Source organism: Aethalodelphis obliquidens, unplaced genomic scaffold (assembly GCF_003676395.1).
Source record: "Aethalodelphis obliquidens isolate GAN/ISIS:26980383/991018 unplaced genomic scaffold, ASM367639v1 scaffold2, whole genome shotgun sequence".
Taxonomy (NCBI): Eukaryota; Metazoa; Chordata; class Mammalia; order Artiodactyla; family Delphinidae; genus Aethalodelphis; species Aethalodelphis obliquidens.
In genome coordinates, this window is record NW_020837946.1 from 22856951 (window position 1) to 22879068 (window position 22118).

Below are 22118 nucleotides of genomic sequence, written 5' to 3' on the forward strand. Positions count from 1 at the left end.
TAAAATGAGATACAGATATTTAGGGTGAGATGCAAAATAGCTAACAGTGAGTCTGAAGTAAAGAGTGGGATTTACCTAGAAATCATCACGTGCAGATGAAATTAAAAGCCACAGGTTTGAGTGAGATGATGCAAGAAGAGAACCTGCTAGAGAATAAGATTTAAGATTGAGTCTTGATACAGTTTAGTATTTGGGAGTCAGGTAGTAGAGAAGGATCCAGAACAGTAGTTTAAAGAGCAGTGACCACGGCGATTTTACTTCTCAGGATTCAAGAAGAAGGTTTTAAAAGTAACTATGAAAAGTAAAGTTTAATAATAATGGAGAAATGGTCATTAGATAAAACAATATGGAAATCAGAGAGTTTCAGGGGAGTTGTTGACTTGGAGTTCATATTTGAATGGTTGAGGAGAAAATGATATAGGAGATTTCTGGGCAACATGGAGGAATAAGATATAATGCAGAAATAATACCACCACTCAAAAGTCAAAGAAATTATGGATATATAGATATAGATATAGATACATCTGAACTCAAATAATACATAATGAAACAAGGAAAGGGAAATTTAAAGTTAATTTAAAGAAAAAAACCAGTTTGTTTGTATAGCTCCCTCCAGTGTTTTTTAGTCTGTCCCAGTATAGGCCAAAGAATGTAGATTTGCCAGTTAAGCATTACAGAAAAAACGAGGTCAAATTGAACCAAAGTCCTTTGTGGTGGAATTGCCAGAATGACAACTGAGGAACCCAGGCTGGGATAAAATGATAAGTGAAGGCAGAAAGGTGATAAGATGCTGAGTAAGATTTTAGCTGATTAGAGCTCTCAATGAAGTGGAAATATTGTACTGGCTCTACTTAGAGCTGGAAGACAGGTATCTTTAGAAAAGCAATGCTTGAAATTGAGATTTTTGGAAGTGATGCCTTTAGTTAATGACAAAATGCTCGCGGTTTGACTTTGGGAGTATGCGACTGAGGATAAAGAAGTGTTGGAGGAAAAGTGGTCAACAAGAAAGTGATCAGAGTGCTCTATGGGCCATATGTGTAGGGAAAGACAGTGATTCAGGAACTCTAGCCTTCAAAGAATGAGGGAGAGTGACTGGGAGCTTCCAGTAGTGAAGCACAGCAGTGAATCTACCTTAGGATTTCAGTGGGGTTATGGCACATTTTGATTTTAAAATATCTCATTTGATCCATGATCCATGACTTAATTCTGAAAGTCCAATCTGCCCTCAATGACTTTTGAACTAAAGCTGACTTAGCCCACACTTCCCGGGGCAACTCTTTATCAGACAACTTGAATCCATAACCTCCGATACCTGTGGATAGGAAGCTCAGGGTAAGATATCTAGGGATAGGAAATGCGGACTAGACTTAATCTTTTTTCTGTACTATCATATTTTATGAGTATTTGGCTTTTTGATTTTTCATTTTGATATAGTCATTTTGATTCTATGGCCATTTTGACATGCAGAATGTGATTGTTATACTTATTTCTGTTATCGATAGGTGCCCAGGCCAGCATGTTTTCCCTTATTACATAGACTCTCATCTTCAAAGAGCTGTGTTTGTCCCTTAATCTTATCCCATTACCCTTCCTCTCTCTCACACACCCTTCTACTCCATCCTCTAATGATCCATTACATGATCAACCAATTCCCCTGTAATGCCACTCTCTGTTCCAAACACTTCCTTCACCTTCTTGGCCTGAATTACTTCTCATAGTTACACTCTTCTTCAAGTTCTCTAAAACAGGAAATTATTTCTCTTGCCCTCCACATGACTCAAGGCCAACAGAGGGGGTGTCTACTTTACTACAAATTACTATTAAACCCCTTTCCCTCTTATTTGTTTAAAACTCACAACTGCTGTAAAGATAAAACTGATAGACTTCACTCTCTTTCACCATATTCACGGCAGTTACAGTTTCCATGGAATTATACAGGTGGGAAACAAGTTAGAATTTGACTAGTCTTCTATTAAGGCTATATATTATATCATTCACTTCAAAATCAAAATATCCATATTTCATACAATTAGTTGCAATAAAGATATACACCTCTACATTAAAATAATCAATATAACAGTATTTGAATAAAACAACAGGTCAATTAAAAGAAGTGAGAATAGTACTCGAGGTAGGTCTGAAGTTTCCTTTCATGAGCTGGTTAGACCTCTAGAACTACTAGTAGTTTCTTTGATTCTATACAGCCTTTCAGTTTCGTTTAATAACTAATGAATTGAGACTAAATTCCCAGCATGAATGTGTGAAATGGAGGTAAATATTCCCAAGGAAAGATGCACTGGTATTCTAATAGAGTTGATTTATAGTGTTCACCTGGCCTTACGAGGCAGGCACAGCATAGTCATCCTGACTATGTGTCTCTCAGAACAGCTGGGAATGTCCACAGAGAGATAAGGACACCCACCCCACCATAACATCACTCTAGAAGAGGACCAGAAACAGTTTCTAGAAGGCTTGATGGAATCCCTACCCTAGTCAGACTATGGGTCAATTTCCTGGAAAACTGAAGGCCGGGGAGACTCCCTCTGATAGGAATACCCTGCTCATTTTCTTGCTATGTATTTTTACATAGTTTAAAACAATCTTTTACTTACATTGAATTGTATGTGTCTATTAATATTATTCCATCAATTACTGTCAACTTTTAAAAAATATTTTGGTTTTCCTTTACAAAATTGACCTAATAAAAAGCTTTCATAGGTCCTTAAAGTGTTTCATTAACAGATTACTTTAAAAAGAGGTTTTAAATAAATGTCTATCTCCAACAGAAAAATCGGTCAGAGGTGAAGACATCAGAGCCCTAACATTATAACACAGAAATAAAATTCAACTTATACAGCTTTACAGAACCATATATATATACTGTATATTGCATATTTGTTTCTGTGATTCTTGGTTGCTAGCTGGATAACACTGAGTTTTACATTTTTTATTTCTGCTTACAAATCTAAAATTGTAGACTTTTCCTAAAATTGTGTTTATGTAAACAGCTGAACGCATTTTTAACTGGTAATGTAACTTGAATGCATATCCCTAAGGCATCAGACAATTAGCAGAGCTAACACTAAATAATTCGAATCTCTGCCTGCCATGTATGTACCGCATGATGCATTTATGACCACAACTTTGCCTGAGGTTTGAATGTGAACTGTGTCACGATGCCATGTGCTTGAGACATCCTGGAAGTCTTTCAGTTACTGCTGCCTCCTCCCTCTTGACATTCCCTACCGGGTACGTGAAATACGACAGTTTTCAAAACAGTTGACACAAGTGATGGAAAATTTTACTTAAGAGTGTCATTCATCATAACAAAACATCACTTCCTTAATAGTTTATTAACTATTTCCAGTGAAGAAGAGATAAATTAATGGAAAAATTCAATGAGGCTTTGGGATATTGATTTGGAATAGGGTTGTAATAGTCCCCTTGGTATGAACAAAGTGTGTAAGCAAAAACGGATTAGCCACTTTGATATTGGACACCTGGACCACATATTCAATATCCTGCTTTTGAAATATACATAATTAATGTATGTGTCCCTTGACTGCTGACTAATTTGGCTATTTCCATATTTGTTAATTTTACTATTTAGGATGTTAAATGGTACGTCTTTTTCAGCTATGATATTGCTTACCAAAATAAATGCCTGACTTACAAAATATTAGTTTACTTCATTTTAGCTTCTACTTAATTTTCCTGGGGTATGTGAAGCTCTAGGCCACTTAATAGATTTTTTAACATAAATATCCTATCATGTGGGTCCATAGTGCTTAAATGGTTCTATACTCTGCTAGAAATAAAATTTTACTTGGTATTTAGAACTAATCCATAATATATTGGCTCAATAGTCAATCAAATGGCGATTCCTTACTAAGACAAATTTGTTAGAATTTAATTTTAGTTGAGCCAATCATGAGCATTCCAGGGCTGACGACACCAGCACAATTTCAGTTGAGGTAAGCAACATTCCTTTAGTAGAAATGATTTTTAGTGAATATTTTTCTCTCTCTGAAAGAATAATAACAGCATGATAGTAATGGAGTTTTGACTAAGCTGTCATTTTGAAGTTAGATGTAGGTGATCTATCAGATTTCTTTTTTAGCTAATTGGAAAAGAAAGAGGAGTATAGAATTAAGATTTACACTCTCCTGGGAACTTAGAGCCAAATTAAAACGTTAGCTCTAATTAAATCACAGAGTTTGAAGGGACTTGAGAGGTCATCTATCTAGTCAAATTGCTTTCATCTAAGAAGGAACAAACTTAAATCATCCTTCCACGATTACTATCTGAACTCTTTTAGAGACAACCCCGATTGGCACAGAAACTCAAAGCCATGTTTAACAATCTTCATCACTGGTGAAATCATCCTGATATCTACATATCTCAAACTGCAGATAAATATTTATGCTATGTCATCAGTTTACATAAAGAAAGACGTATGTGAAACCTGTCCATGAGGAACTGAAGAACTGTCAAATCAAGGTTGCTCTATTCTAACCTGAAGAAAGGCCCTATTTCTTTAACATTTTTTATAGGTTTCCTTTCAAGCATTTTCATTATTTTGTGATTTTACTTTAAAATTTACAAGTTTATATCCCACTTACTTTCTTGAAGCCCACATTAGACAAAAAGCTTTTAAAAAATGTGTTTAAGTGGAGTTAAGTACAACAGATTTCCTCCTTGTTTCTACCACTGTATCGTGTGTGTGTTTTAAACTTCTGTAACCCTATACTACATATATATTTTTTTCACTGCTATAATTAATTCTCAAATTTGTTCTCTCACCCTGTTAACGTGCCATTTTTTTCTGGAACTTTGTTTCATTAAAATGAATTTGTATATATGAAGCAGTAAAATAATTTATTGGGAGAACTGAACTCACCCTAGGAGTGAAGGTGGCATCATTGATGGAATGCATGTGACCATAGAGGGACTGCTCACATTTACCCTAAGAAAACAAAGCAGAAATACAAATCAAATAAATTCAATTTACTATGTGAAAAGAAGAGGAAAGGTAACAGATCTTATTTGTTTCAAAGTAATGTTTAAGTCCATAAATAAAACTAATACATACTCATGGGAGAAAAGGCTAGCTTTTGCTGTCAGCTACCATTCAGAATCAGACAGGGCTGTGCTGGTGCGTGTGCCAACAGCATTAGTATCTACACTGAAATTCCAGGGTCCTCACTTTTATACCACTGAGCCGGCGGTGAACTCTCACTGACTGACTCTATTCTGCAATTAATGTAGCTTTCAAGCCATGGTGCCAAGTAGTGACGCCCTTATAGAAAGCCCTTGTTTTCAGCACATATTCACCACTGCTGAGGGTGTGGGGTTCTTTCTCCTTTTTAATCACAAGATCACATTTTAATTCATAAACTTTCACAGTTTGGTATTAATATCATTACAAGTATAAAAAAATGTTACAAATGTGCCCAGTAAAATAAGCATTTGTTTTGTGAAAACCATACTTTGCATCTACCCATTCAGGTCATCTTTTCCAAACAATAGCTAAAACTAAAATTCAATTTAACCACAAAATTTCCAAGTTTTAGTTTAAACAATTTTAAGAAAAATGGGCCTATAACACATTACAAAAAGGATTTAAATGTGGGACCTTTCACTTTGACACTGATGTTCAAAGAGTATTCTTACCTACCTTAGGGAAATCACTCAAATTCCATAGAAGAACCAGGGAACAGAGAAAGTTATATCTGGAATGTTGTTTGTAGATTCTTGTTATAGGCAGAAATTCAGATTTCATTCAATAGTGTATTATTCATTTAACAAATATCTTTGAGCAATTAATATATGTTCAGCACAATTCTAGGTGCTTAGAATATGTCAGTGAATAAAACAAAGAAGCTTGTCTTCACTGACCTTACATTCCAGGGGGAGAGGGAAAGTACAAAGGTACAAAGTGTGTTAGAAGATAAGAAATATTTTTAAAAGGTACAAAGTGTGTTAGAAGATAGTAAATATTGTGGAAAGAAGAAAAGTCAGGTAGGGTAAGGGGTGTCATGAGTCCTGGGATTGAAGGGCTAAGGGCAAATCGAATTATCAAGTAGAGTCATGGAGTTTGACCACGCTCAGAAAGCAGGGTTTGAACCAAGAATGAGGCAGTAAGGGAGTTAGGCAAGCAGACATCTGGAGGAAAAGCATTCCAGGAAGAAGAAAAGCTAGAACAAATCTCAATGTGGGAGTTTGCCTGGTGTGTTTCTGGAATAGCAAGGAGGCCAGTGTGGCTGGAGAGAAGTCAGTCAGGAGAGCAGGTTTACTCAAAAGGCTTCATCTACTTTCATTCACTACCTTGTGCTTACTTAGTCCTAAACCATTTAAGGCTGGGGGAGAGATTACAGAAAAGACTGCAGAATGAGATATTAAAGACACAGGGTCATCATCATGCCCCCTCGTTGTTGCAGAACATTCATGGAATAGCTTGGAACTAAGTGGAAAGGCTTTGTAACTAAACTTATTCAATCCTCATTACTGCCATTGCATTCAGCACATTATATTTCAAATATCTATTTACAGAATTAATGCATGCTGTTAATCCCTTTGTACAGAATGCAAAATTTCCCCACATGAATTTAAATTCATAAAAATATGTTGAAATACTCTGGCACCCTCTCAGGATTCCCCCTACTTAGGCTCTTCTGGTTCAGTATCTTGATACTGTTAATAACATTAAACCAATTATGCTGAGGACTTCCAATCACCCAAATTCCCAAAGTAGAGATAAATTACTTACAAAGCCAAAAAGGCAAAGTATAAGATGTTATGGTTATCTTTCATATATTATCTTAGGAGTGTTTATGGTTAACTTTTTTGAGAACTAATATAAATAGTTATATAATATTATAGTTGTATAGTGAGTGTTAATATTTTAAAATATTTGTTAGTAAATTTGTCTTAAAATACTTTTTGCATTAATAAAAGTTTTATGTTTGGTCCTCTTCTAAACTGAGAACCTCTAAACTATTTGATTAATTGGTAAGGAAAATGGAGTTTTCTGATTCAAATCCTGAATGCCAAGTTTTAATTCAAAGTAGAATCTCTAAGGCACTCTTGAAAAGCCCTGGAAATATGGGGTTATAATGGAAATGCTGATGGACCACATTTGTGCTGCTATAACAAAACCTGACTCGAAGATAAATGTTTCATGAATTAAGAAAAGTTAAAAAAGCTTTTCTATCCAGCTTTGTTTCCAAGATAAAAGTGAATCTACTCTTTTTTTGTGGTATAGGGAATATGTGGGTTACTAATATTCTACTCTTCGAACAGCCTTAATCAAAACCAATACCCACACCAGGGCATTAAATTTCAGAATATCTTCTTTGATGAATCCTTGTCAGAATTGTTTTCTTTCAAAAAGTGGAAAAAATGAAAAAAAGGGAAGGGTCTTACCAAAAAAAACCAAAAACAAAAAAAATCATGTGACCTAACGTGTCACTGCTCCAGTATTTGATTCTCTCAGAGAAGCTGTATGCAATAATGGTTTCCATTATTGACTCTGGGGATAAAAACATCTGGAACTTAATTCTTGGCTCTGCTACCAAATAGCTATGTGAACTTAAACAGGTTGCTTCACTTCACTGTGCTTCTGTTGCCTCAAGTAATTCTCAAAACAAATCTATAGGTTAAACGCTATTACCCATGTCCAATGCGATAATGATATTTAACCTATAGGTCTGTTTTGAGAATTAAATGAGATAATGCATGTGAAATGTTGGAACAGTGCCTATCACAAAGTAAGAGCTTACAAATATTAGCTCTTAGTACATGCTAGATAGGCCACTGAAATAGTGATGATGTCCAAATCAACACCTCTACTCTTAGCTATCTATCTGCCTCCTAAGACCCCACGAAGGCGTCTTATCAGCATCAGTGCTGTTTTTTCTAGTTGTCTCTCAGATTAAATCCCCAGGTGGCCCTTCCCTCTCTGTGCCCTGATCTCTACTAACTACATCGCTGTGGGCTCTCAGGTTCTTTGTCTTCTGGTTGGATTCAGTAAGAGAAAACCACCAGCAGGATATGGAAGAGTGGAACTATATAGAAGACGGATAAATGATCACTTCAGCTCCCTTCCTGTTCAGCTGTGATCTTCTTACTGGCTCTGCCCTCTACCTAATTCCACTGCTTATGTTGTGCAGGTCCTCTCCAATGGTTACAGCTCACACTGTTCAGTAATGTTCTCCTTCCCCAGCCCCTTCAGACCTAGTGGTAGTAATAGCTTTCTATTGTTGCTAGCGTTTGGGTGCTGTGTTTGGTCCCTTAACCCTGTTCACATTTCTGTAACCATTCAACTTGAGTGTACTCCATGTATCATCTGTTTCCTGCTTGTGACCTGTCTGATATAGCATGTTAGACATGATATGCAAAAGGAGACTTTTTGATTTACTACTTCCCAACTGCCTCTCTCGACCCTTGCCAAATCTTTCCCTTTAAGTAAATGGCATCACTAGTTGCTCAAACAAAAAACCTAGGCAGTCAAAAATCTGAGAATTGATAACCAACAAGGACCTACTGTATAGCCCAGGGAACGCTGCTCAATATTCTGTGATAACCTAAGTGGGAAAATAATTTGAAAAAGAATAGATACGTGTATAGTAATAACTGAATCACTTTGCTGTACACCTGAATCTAACACAATATTGTTAATCAACTATGCTCCAATATAAAATAAAAATTTAAAAAAACACCTGAGAATTAGAATAACTCTCTTTCCCTACCTCCACCCCACCCCTTATCCAGTATATCAGTTCCTTCCTCAACATACGCCCTTACGCTGCCCACCTCTGCTCTCCTCCACTGTCACCACTCTGGTGCAGGACATCATCGCATGGAGCAAGAGAACAGCAGGGGCATCCTTACTCATCTCCCCGCTCCTACCCTCACCCTACTCCCCATCGATTTCTCTCTCAGCCACTGAAGTGATCAATAAAACCTGAATCAGATCATGCCATGCTGCTTCTTACAGCCATCCAAACAATTACCATTGCATGTAGAATAAATTTTAAACTCTTTACTTAGTTCCGAAAGCTCTGTATTATTTGGCTTCTGTCTGACTATCTGACCTCATCCTTTACCATTCTCCCTTCTCACGCATTTTGCTCCATGATTCTTTTCATGTTTTGATAAGGTCAGGGCTTTCTGAGCAGAGTACTGCACTTGGATGTCAAAAGATGCTTGAATAGCAACCCTGAAGATGGAGACTTCCGGAGAGATTTAGGGGTATCTCCCCTTGAGGCACTTGTTTACATTACAGTGTTGGGAAGTCTAAAGCCCTTCCCCTCCTCCTCCTATAGTGGATTTGCTTACATTTCAGAACAAAGGTTTCTCTTTCTCTTTCTACTGCAGTAGTGGAGGGGCACTGGGTTTCATAATGTGGCGGTTCCTTTCCATGGTATGTAACCCCACTGTCCCCACAGGGTACACCTGGTTCTCACTGCTTCTCCCCATGGGGAACTGGGGGATGGAAAATCAACATGAGCTGCTCTGTGAGCAAATAAATGGCGTGAGCTCTGATCCAGAAACCTCCTGTTTCCTGTCAGGATAAATAAGTAACTATAGACACCAAAGCATAACACTGTCACACTGTCGTTTCTGTTCTAACAGGCCTAGCATGTTCCTGCCTTTGTACATCTTATTTTCTCTACCTTGGATGTTTCCAGGAAGCTATACACACGCCCTTGTCCTTCTTCCCATTCTGCTTTCAACTCCAATAGAACCTTTCCAGTGATGTCTGTTATCAAATATTCTCCCCCCCTCCATTATATCCTCTCATTACAGTAGCAGAAACTTCTGTGAAACTGCTTTCCTTTTCCCCTTGGGCACTCAGCCAGACTTGAGGTCAGGTGCGGCCATGTGACTGAGTTCTGCCCAGTGAAACGCGGGCAATTGTGAAATAAGTCCAACATATCCTGCAAAATATCCCACACAATCCTCTAAGCTCTTTATTTTTGTCTGCTTGCAGGCTGAAGGCAGAGGAGCTTCTGGAAGATGGCAGAGCACAGATGGAAGGAGTCTGGGTTTCTGAACCACCACAAGGAGAAAAGCCACCGGTCAGGACCTGCTGACTGGACAGTCTATGAATGAGAACTAAGCTTCTACTGTATTAAGCCCGTGAGACTCCAGCGTTTAACTATTTCAGCAGATGTTGGTACCCAACAAATAGGTCACCCTGTTTTGTTTCTTTTGTATCACTCATCATTAACTAAAATTACTTAATGAAATTAATAACAATAATAAACAAGTAATAAAATTACTTGTTTCCCTGTTTGTTGTTAGTTTTCCACCCACTACAATTAAGTCCCATAAGAAAAAGTTGTTTGTTTTGTCCACCACTCTATCACCCCCAAAGCCCAAGACAGCTCTGGTAAGATTTCATAAACAGTTGTTGAGTGAAAAAGTAACCAGTTACATGAAGATCACAACTGAAAATTGGAAAAAATCTACACTCACCAGATATGCTTATTTTTTGGTAAATAGCTTGATCTTCTCTCCAACATTCATTTTTTATCTTGATCAGTCATGACATGAAATGTGCACTGTCTTATTCCTTCCATTCCTTTGCCATGACTTGGTTCTAACCCACTAGCATATTTAGCCACTGACTATGCCATTGTGTCTTAATGTTTTAAACAACTACATGGAGATAACTGATGACTCCAGGTAAAAAAGGCAGCTTTACATTTAGTGAGTGCTTATTATGTACTTAAAGTGTTGTGCTAAGTGCTTTACTTTCATTACCACATTTAATTCTCAGAACAACTCAATGTGATGCGTAGTATTGTAATTCCCATTTTGGAGATGAGAAAACAGAAGCACTAATCCATGATGGCAGAAGCAAAGAATGCCAGAGCCAAGACAATACCTCTGTTTTGTTGCAAAGTAATCTAACATTTTATGTGCAAGAAATTGGGGTGAGAAGACGGAGGCAATTTTTAGTGCCATTTGCTAGTTTTTTTTCCAGTGTTCTTCCTTTCTGGTAGATGTGTACCTCCTGGCCCCCCCCCGTGGCTGTGTGGAGCCATGTAATGAGTTCTGGCCCAAGAGTTGTGACTGGAAATGACATGCAGCACCCTTCTCATGCTCTCTCCAACCACCCCTCTCTAGCATTCAATTAGAGGTACAACACCCTCCCTGGATATCTTTTTCCTGTGGCAGAAACCAGTACCATTCAAGGTGGCTGCGAGATGATCCTGGATCCCAGGTGAGTATGATGAGGAGAGCTCTCCCTTCCAGCTCACGGAGGACACAGACCACGAGCAAGATATAAATGTTGCTGTGATTCGGAGACTGTGTTGCCGTAACACAACCTAGCATAACCTGACTGATGTAAACCCTATGGAAGAAGATTAATCTTACCTCTTTAGTTATTAAAAGCTTTTCTACTATCAATAGTGCCATGTGAAAAGTTGAAAAAAATACTAAAATAATACTTACAGAAGCCTAATACTCAAAAGTTTTAAAACTCTTAAAAAATTAGGCCTAATATAAAATAATGAAATAATCATAAAATATAAAATCACAAGTAATCATAAAATAAGCAACCAAACATACCATCACTAAAATCATTAAAGGACTGAGATTCACAAACTTCCCTTCTCATTATAATGACTTATTTATTTAACCAATGGATTAAATATTCTTTTGAAAAAAAAATTAACAAACTTGAAAATATAAAATGGGCCTTCCCAACTCAGAAGATTTTGGTCATATTTTTGTTTTTGTTTTTAAACAAGGCTAACTTTTAAAATGTCTTTTTGATGTGTTAAAGTACCTCTAGTAACATATAACATAAATTATGCACAAATTTTAGAGGCTTAGCTCAATTTCTATCTATGTATATTTCTGGGTAGCTGCCATTCAGATTAAGATATAGAACATTTCCAGAAAGTTCCTTCATGCCCTTCTTAGTAAAAGCATCCACACAATTTTTTATTAACTATATTTGATTAAAGGAAAGAAATAAAGGAATATGGTTGAAAAAAATCAAATGTTACAGAAGACTCTCCAATGAAAATTTAGTCTCCTATCTCAGGTCATCCCTAGATGTGACCACTGTACATAGTGCCTTTTGTGTATTACATGGAGTAGCCTGTGCACATACATTCACACTTCTGTGTCATGTTATCTACCTCAGTTACACATAAAATGAAATCATACTATATGTGCATTTTATTATGAAAGATAGTATATTTTGGTGGTAAAGATTGTGATACTGGAGTGAAATTGCAGGATTTAGAACTCAGCTCATTAGAAAGTTACTGGTAATATTTTTCATTTGTCTAAATACTATGCTAAGTATTTTATATATCTTAACTCAATCTCTACCATATGAAATTGGTAATATTTAAAATTCTTATTTAAATTCTTATTTACAGTTGGAAAAATTTGTGTAAAGTGATTCGTATAGTGCCTACGCAAGTAAGAGATATTGCCATTCACAGATCAATGGTAGTCTTATTTTCTATTTTTGTTCTACTTTTCAATTTTTGTTTATCACTGAGAAAAAAAGAAATTGCCACTCTCCCAGGAAGGACTCACTGTTCTATAGCCATGTTAACAAACACCAGACTAGTCTTAAACTTGTCCAATCACTTAGTAACTGTTCCATAGTCCTGCTTACAAGTAAACAACCAGAACTGGTTTTAAAACTATCTAATTAATCAATGACAACTAACTTCAGTAAACACTCCTAGAAAAGCCAAACCGCATCAGACTCATGATTTGAAAGCCAGCCAGCCATTTGGCCAGATTCACTACAGTAAACGTGTTCCTAAGGCTGATATTAACCTTTTTCCTCCTGGGTAACAGACAAAAAACGAGCTTCAATAACCAACACAACTACCTTCTAAGACTCACCTAACCTATTTTTGCCTCTATAACCAACACAATCCAAAGTAAGCTCTTTACGAAAACTGGATATGAGATCAGCAACTGGGTTTGCTCAATGGATATAGCTCTGACAAGTATAATCTGTCTCACTCATGTATATGACAAATTCAGTTTTGTTTGTTTGTTTCATATACTGAGTGGCGGTCTCCTCCTTTGACACCACAGAGAGGTTTAAGGGTGTGTTAGTTTGGGGCTGCCATAACAAAGTACCACAAACTTGGTGGTTTAAACAACAAAAAATTATTTTCTCATTCTTTTGAAGGCTAGAAGTCCCAAATCAAGGCGTTGGCAGGGCTGGTTTCATTCTGAGGCCTCTTCTTGGCTGTATAAGGCTCTCTTCTCCCTGTGTCTTTACATGGTCTTCCATGTAAAGACAGATAGCCATCTATCTGTATGGATCTGTGTTCTAATCTCCTCTTCTTATAAGGACACTAGTCAAATTGATTAGGGTCCATCCCAATGAACTCATTTACCCTTAATTGCCTCTTTAAAGACCCTATTTCCAAATACAGTCAGATTCCAAGGTACTGGGGGCTAGGTCTTCAACAGGAATTTGAGGAGACATAATTCAGCCCATGACAAAGGGCTGGAGATATCTTAATACCACTATGCATAAAATATCTTAGGAGTGCAAGAGCCATTGTGGCATTAGCTGGTTGCAAGAGTTAAACTGTGACATTATTTTACAGTATTTATTGTATTGTATATAGAATTTACATAATTATGTAAATATACTTTGAGCCAATATGCAATCTCAAAATGAAAAGTTGTATTTTTATGTCATATTTGGGCATATAGCTAAACAGATGAATATTATGCATGCATATAATGCAGTGGTTAAGAGCACTGGATCTGGAGTAACACTGCTTGAATGTGAATTGAGGCTTTGCTGCTTATTGTGTCTTTGGAACACTCTGAGACTCAGTTTTCTCATCTGCAAAATAGGAATAATAAGAGTATCTACATGATGGTGAGGTTTAAGCTAATTCATGTAAAGTATTTAGACTGCTGCCTGGACACAGTAAGTGCTCAGCAAATGTTAATTAACGCATAGTAACAATATGCAGATTATAAATTTTGTGATAGCAGGATGACATCTATTATCTTCACTGCTTCATAATTATAACTGCAGAGACGTGCTGCCTCATGAGAGGTATTTAATAAGTAGTTTTTGAGTTAGTACACACACACACACACACACACACACACAAACACACACATATAATAAGGCCATTCCTAGGAAAGTTATTAAATTTAGTACGTTTGCCCTTTATCAACTTTCTTTTCTTCACATGACCTCTGCGTTTTCAAGGCAATTCAGGCAAAAGGGTTAACCTCTCAGGACATTTGATTTTATAAAACAGTCCTCATGGAGAGGAACTATAGGAAATGGAGCCCTAATAATTGAATTTCACACCCATTTGACCATTGCACAGAATAAAATTTTGTGCACTGATGTTTCTTGCCCACAGCACCCCTTGCACTTAGCCACCCCTCAGCCCTGCAGTACAGAGGTACTGTCTCCTCCTAACATTATTCCTGTGTATATTTCTAGAAAGTAATTGCTTATAGTAAAATAGTTTTAAATTTTTAAGGAAAAATTCTCTAAATAAACTTATTGAAGTTAAACAGGATTATATTGTGCAATTGTGTCCTATGAGTTTTTAATTTCAAATTATGTGACCAATGAAAAGTACTAGTAAAGAAGAGAAAGCAAACTGTGTCCAAAGGTGAGCAAAATTAAAGTTGAAACCAGCTTGAGAAAAATATTCTCCTACTCACTACCAGCGAGATGTAGCTTGTTTCTATTATAGCTACTACCTTAGTCATCAAGTTTAAAAATTAATGTCAAAGAATTTTATAAAGATCCTTTTTTAATTGAAAAGGGTCAAATAATATAATAGAAAAATTTGTATAACATTGACATTTTCTGCAAATCTTTTTAAAAATAACTTTGTAAATCAAAGCATTTTAACTTTATAGGTTTAAAAATTGTTAAAAAAATACACTCTATTATTATTACTGAAATAATCCCACTGGCATATAAATTGGAAACAGAATAATCATTAACGAGGTTCCTGGTTTTTGTTATTCCATATAAATAACTAACTATGTCTGTGAAAGACTGATTGTAGCTTTTAAAATGTTTGCTGAATGCATGTGTAATTAAGATGAGTTAAATACGCAAATCAAGCCTAATTAGCTTCATTTATTAATGTTAGTTTGCCTTGCCTCTACAAAATTTATGCTATGAATTTTTTTTAGCACATAGTATTTTTGATTTCTCTGTTCTAGGCTAAATTGCTGAACAACAAGATCTATTTATTTTTTTTACAGAAGGAGGAACAGCTTTCTCAAGGGGTTCTGGGTACCATTTAGATAGGAAGGTTTAAAAACAATGTTCCCAGTAGCATGAAAACTAAGTTGTTATTATATATATTTCTAACTACCTTCCTTTAGAGTATATTTAATTAATTTCATTTCATGAAAGCAAACCTTCTGGGAACATCTTTTGATGAAAACGAGCCTTCAGTCACAATATGTCCAACATAGTGATTGAGTAGAATATAGAGACTGGGTAGAGCAGGCAGTATCAAATGAACCAAAGTTGCCTGTAGAAGTGCCTCTTTCTTGAGAAGATATCTAAGTTCTTCTGTATTAACAAAACAAACCTCTATATGTAAGACCACCAGTCTCATGTAATTCATGTGGAAAACATTGTCAGACATTTACAGGAAACATAGTTATAGGAAACAATGCAAAGGATATATAGTATAAGGCAGGGGGAAACACAACTATTAAAGTTCAGAGTCAATACCACTAGCTCCTGATAAGCTAATGGGAGGAAAAAAATCACATCTCAGGGCAAATAGATTTTAAATTTCCACACTTCTCTTTTTGCTATTTAATTCTTCTCACCATCGTACTCTGCAATTCAAGTTTCCAAAATTCAGAATATTGTTTCACATTATTATTTATTTTATTGCCTACTTAAGGGTTTACTGTTATTTTTAATAAAGATTTCTTTTTTCCAGTGGAAAAGAAGTCCTTTTTTCAAGGTTTCTGAGGGGATACACACACACACATATATATATATGTATATATATGTGTGTGTGTATATATGTATGTGATTATTTTTTCCTAATTGTGATTATAAAAACCCCATAACATGAGATATACCCTTATTATATCAAGGTGGAGTCAGGAGTTAGAAACCATGCCATTTATTCCAAAAGAGAATTTAAGAGGGAAAATGTTATAAGAATAAATTTGCTAACCAGGTAGCTGAAAGTGTTAAAAGAGAACCCTAAAGTATCCTAGAGGTAGTAACTGTAGGAAGCCGCTATAATCCCTAGGGCTGAGAGACCAAAGGGAAGAGGTTTGCGTTATTAAGTCTTAAAAATTTAGAAGAAGGGTTTAAACTCAGACCTCTGAGGGAGGGCCTGCTTAGCTGAGGTTAGTGTCTGAAGAGAGGGCAATAATGTGATGAGGATTGTTCTCTTTGAAAATGTCGGCAAGTCCCATTTTATAGTAGAGTCTGGAGTCAGAGATCAGTAGCCTGGACATGAATGCCTTAAAAACAAATATGATCATAGTTTCAGAAGACTAGCATATGGAGACCTTCACAGTAACTCTTTAAACTGATTCCCCTTTACCCTAGTCTTTTGTATTTTAATTCTTTACTCCAGTCAAACCAAATTTTGTATTGCTTTACTGCATTCCTGACCTTATAAATGTTCTTCTAGTAACCTCCCAGAAGTGTCTTCTCTACTTTTTAAATGCTCAATTCTTATGAAAGACTCAACTGAAGTACCTCCCTCACGTGAAGCATTTTGTCAACTCCTCCACTCTGCATGAATCACTCTCTTCTCTGTGTTCCGAAGGCCCTTTAGTTGTACCTTTAGAACAGCACTTATCACATAGTTTGTCAGTCTGCTTCTCCAATTATAGTATAAGATCACTGAAGAGAGATATTGTTTTATTCTCCTTTGTAAACCCAGGACATAAATGCACTCCTTGGCAAGAAGCAGGTACACAATGAATAATGGAAAAATTAATAAATGAATGTATGGAATGACACTGACACTTTAAGCCTGAGTCATGAGGAAATAAAGTTGTCATCTACTGAAATGGGGTATAAAGAGTAAGCTGAGAAATTGGGGTAAAGACCCATTGAGTTTAGGTCCAAGTGAATAATTATAAATATGAATATGAAGTGGGGGAGTGGCAACAACTTTACATTACTATATATCATCAGGAGCTGAAGTCTAGTGCATGGATGGATTAGGAAATGGGAAAGAGAGGAGAGAGACAATATGAGAACTAAAGAGAAAAACTTGATATTTATTTTATTGATGAATTATAAATGAGGCATTTCCATTGACTTAAGTGGAATTTAAAAATGCTGTGAGGTGTGAGAAAAAAAAGAGTTAAGTCTGCAAATCTAGGTGATTCTTTCAAGAATCATGTGCCAAAGAGAGAAAAAAAAGTCATTTCAAGGAGTAATAGGATTAAGGATTTTGTTTTCAGTTTATTGCCTCATTTGTTGTGTCTGTGTTGGCAGGCAGAGAGAAATTATTTTACAGAGAGGGAGAAGTTAAACATGGAAACAACTGGGAGAACTTTACGAAATGAGGTCTCAGAGAGGGGAGAGACTGAGAAGGTTGTGAAGGATTACTAAGGGAAAAAGAATGGTTAATCCTGAGAGAGAAAGCACAAAGGAAGAGAAGACGGATAGAGATAAATTTTAAAGTAAAGATGAGAAAAGTGAAGACTGTAAATGTCACATGGCCTCCTCAAAACCGTAGGAGCTGAGTTTATCCATTGAAAATTTGGGAGGGGATGGATTTAGTAATAGAGCTTTAGAACAGGGAAGGTAGGAATTGCTATGGGAAAGGAGCTAAACAGTAAGCATATACGAGGAATAGTAACAAAATGATACAAAAGTGAGGGTCAAGTTGTGTTTAGAAGTAAAGAATTACTGTGGATGCCAGAAGTATGACTTTGTGCATTTCTCTAACAATGTGCACAACAAGAGTGGCTGGGGGGCAGAAATCCTATTTTATGGTTCCCGATTCAGATACTCAACAAAAAGAATGAAGGGAGGTTAATTAGTTTCGTCTGTTGATAGATAGGGATTGGAACATAAGATTATTACTGTTTTAGCTGAAATAAAGAATGCAGATAAGAAACCAATACCTAAGTATTCCCTCCACCGTATTGAACTTATCCACGTAGTTATTGGTGGAGCTGAGAAAAACTGACCTTACTGCCTCGTAGAGAAGAAACGATCGTGTATCCTCAACTCGACAGACAGATAAAGAGACTGAGCCATACAGGCACAGGTTCTTTCTCCATGCTTACCAGTCAGACGCTTATCAATCATATCTTCCTTGGGGGGTGCATCTATGAAGGCTCTGGAGAAGAGGCTTCAATCATTTTTCTAACACTTTCCTCTTAGGAAGCAGAAGTTCCTTCCCCTCTGTGGAAAAGTGATGAATACAGAAAAAGCATTCCTTCCTGATAGATGGTAGCATTATTGAAATTACTGACCACATTTCTGGTTGTGTAGACCTGTAAATGAAGTCATCAGGTATGATAAACTGGAAAAAGTCAAGAAGCAATATAGGGTCATAATAAGAATTTAGAGCTTATTTACTGGAAGTGGAGAAGGTGAGAAAAAGGTTGCAATTAATTCAATGTCAGAGTTTGAAATTACACTGGTAGACGGTAGAGTTATTTCAAGTTATGATGAGTTGTAAGGCATGTCTGAGTGAAGGTGAAAAGAAATGACAATACTTAGAATTGGAACTGAGGAACTGTGAGGCTAGGAAGTGAGGAAGGTCTTGATCATAGATGTTGAAACTGCTGAGCCAGTGGTTATCAACAGTGGATGAAGAGTTGAATTACCTGGGAAGAGATTTTAAGAAATATAATATTTGGGCCCTCCCCAATTAAGTTAGAATCTCTTGAGGGTACAGCTGTCAGAGAATCAGTTTTCTAAAGCTCCTCAGGTGAGCCTAATGTGTGGCCAGCATTGAGAATCACCATATCAGGAAAGAACTAAAGGAAGAACAGGGTGAAACAGATTTAAAGACAGTGATGAATGTGGAATGGTGTCCTGAAGACAGAAGACAGATAGGACAAGGAAGAGAAAAAGGAAAAAGTAGGGGAGATTACTGAGTGGAGGCAGTGGAAAAACAGAACGAAAATGGCAGTAGACCTGAAGAATTAGGAATCCATCAGGGCCCCAAAAGTCCAGGGACTTGGAGAAGGAAACAACGTAGTTAAGAAGGATATAAAAGATCTTGTGTCTTCAAGGTGCAGACATATTTAATGAAAGGAGGTTAATAAAGAGTTTATTTATAGAAAAACAAGGTTGAGTGGACCTCTTAGGTGAGGAGATTGTTAAATTGCTGTGGATGGACTCAGGCATAAACAGGGAAGAAATAGATAAATCCAAGTGGTAAGAGCCAAAAATGGAGGGCAAGTGGAAAGTTTCACCAGGTCCAGCTGCAGGACATTGCAGCGGTATCAAAACCAAGAGCAAGGGGCAAGAAAACCAGGAGGAAAGCCAAGGAACAGAGGCAGAAATAAATATTTGAGCCAGGATGTTGAAGCTAAAGGTGAAGGACAATTAAAATAGTGCCCAGAACTTGAGTAAACTGATGTAGAGCCAGAGAGAAATGGTCAGAAGATCATGTCCTTAGTGGTATAGCTTTCTTGAGTTCTAGTGATTATAGTGAGATGGTCCCACTTGCCCCACCCTCTTCTTCCTTTCTTCCTTTAATGCAGCCCTTCTAAGGGTGAGGAAATAAAATGAGTGTGGGAAAAACACGCTAACAATGTTTTGATTTGAAGCAAATTTGAGAGGTAGGCTGAGAGTCTTGTAGGTACTGGGGTAAGGAAGGTGTATTGGGTTCCTAGAGTGGCCATAACAAAGTACCAAAAACTGGGTGGCTTAAAACAACAGAAATTTTTTCTCTCACAGTTATTGAGGCTGGAAGCATGAGATCAAGGTGTCAGGAGTGTTGGTGCCTTCTGAGGGCTCTGAGGTTGAATCAGTTCTATACTTCTCTCTTAGCTTATGATGGTGGCTGGCATCCTGGACATCCCTTGGCTTGCAGGATTCCAATCCCTGCCTCCATTTTCACATTGCATTCTTCCTCTGTGTCTGTCTTCTCCTCCTCTTATAAGAATACCGGTCATGTTGAATTAGGGTCCACTCTACTCTAGTATGACCTCATCTTAACTAATCACATCTGCAAAGACTCTACTTACAATCTAGTACCATTCACAAGTACTGGGGGTTAGGACTTCAATATATCTTTTCTGGAGGACACATTTCAACCAACAACAGAGGGTATGTTGATAGCTAAGATTAGTCAATGAAAGCATTTAAAGAACTATGCAGCTTGGAGCCTTGGTGTGATCCTACATCTGGAAGGGTCCTATTTCCGAAGATGTCTCAGTTGAATTGTGGTTTTCAGTGAGGAGATAAAGGAGAAAGTTGGTTACCCTAAATAATACATATATGTCCTTACATGATTTAAATTTTATGTACATAAATATATGTTCCCATTTATTTTATATTACTTTATAGCCTTGAATTTGAAAGCATCTAAGAGAAAATTGCCTTATACAATAGTTCTCAAAGTGTGGTCCCCAGACCAGGTATGTCAACATCATTTGGGAATTTGTTTGAAAAGATTCCAGACCCACCGAATTAGAACTTTGGGGATGCGCCTAGTCATTTGTGTTTTTCCAAGCCTTCCTGGTTCTAAAACCAAGTCTGGTTTTAGAATCAGATAATTCCGCTTAGAGAACCTTGCCTGTAATTAGGGAAAATAGCTGTTAGGTGAAGGTTGTGTTTGTTTTGGCTGAAAAGCTTTCATCTTGAAGAGTCTGATTAATAAAGAGGATCAGTATGACACTGTTATCTTATGTTATTCATAAAAATTTTAAATCTTTCATGTGGTTAGCATTGTTTTAAAGGTATTGTTAGTTCATTAGAACTTATCTGAGAAAGTTCTGGGACTGGAATCTCTTACTGATGTCTACTGGTGGTTTTAATGCTTCAAGTCTTCAGATCATTCTGCTGCCAATAAGTCCTTGGCCTCACTTTTATTTTCCATATGCCAGGTGCCTTATATGAGTCATATACTAAGTGAGGTAGGTATATGATTTCTTATGAAAATCTTATCATAAATATTATCGCCCTTTTAAAGGATGAAGAAAAACAGATACCAAGAGGTTAAGTAAATTGCCGATATTTACACAGCAAGCAGTGACAAAAAATAGATTCAAATCCAATTTGACTGACTGCAAAGCCCATATTCCTTCAACTACACTGCTTTGCTTCAATTTAGAGACCTAAATAGCTGCTTAAACTAATCAGAATTAGTTTTCTTTTCTAAACTCTCTTTATTCATCTAAAACAAAAACAGAAGATCTGGGCCTTGGGTTAGGGCTGAAGAGATTCAGTCTCTTCTTTCTGATGTTCTCCTAGATTCTTCTGAATCTGATATGATTTACATAAGACTCTATTCTACACTGTCATTCCTCTAGTCAATGGAAAACTTAGCTGCTTTTCCAATTTTCCCTGATTTAAATTTTCAACAGGGATAGCTAGATTGTAGGTATTGTTTGAATTTTATTGGAAACTTAAACACAATGATTAAGTTTTTGCAATAACCCCTCCCCTGGAATTCTAACTTGGCTCATGTAAGAATTGCTAAGAGTAAGGGAATATTAAAACTACAGTAAAATTTAGCATTTTAAACATCATGAATTGAGAACATAACAAATTATTTAAACAAAGTGCTTTCCCTCCCAGATTGTGAAATGATTATTGCCAAGGGCAGGGACATATAATTTGTCTAGTATTTATAGCCCTTCTATGGTGCTCTACATAATGTATGCTTCATACAGTTTGCTGAATGCATTAAAGGGAAGCAAAGAAAGATAAATAGTGCCTTCTGATAGTGAGGTGGGATGTGAAGAAAAGTTAGTGATTTATTTATTTTTCTCAGTGGTTGAAAGATCTAATTTTGAAGGGTTTCATGTTTTTCTATATTGTTTTCTATCTTGCTGTGGTTATCTTTACTCCTAACTATGCTTAGATGTCTCTTAGGCTTATAAGAAGCAATGGAAGAGCAGAGATTTGAGGTGCCTTAAAAGATCTAAACACCAATCCC

At 36.6% G+C, this 22118-nt stretch overlaps 1 protein-coding gene across 1 annotated transcript in view; it reads right to left on the bottom strand.

The window, feature by feature from the left end:
* Nucleotides 1–4066: 4066 nt before the first annotated feature.
* Nucleotides 4067–22118, bottom strand: part of LOC113625332 (sperm-associated antigen 16 protein-like) — a 187770-nt gene continuing 169718 nt past the window's right edge. Inside the window, exons 4-5 of the mRNA XM_027115800.1 lie at nt 4901–4966; nt 4067–4120 (exon numbers count right to left, since the gene is read on the bottom strand). Of these exons, the coding sequence (XP_026971601.1) occupies nt 4067–4120; nt 4901–4966 (120 nt within the window). The remainder of the gene's footprint in view (nt 4121–4900; nt 4967–22118) is intronic.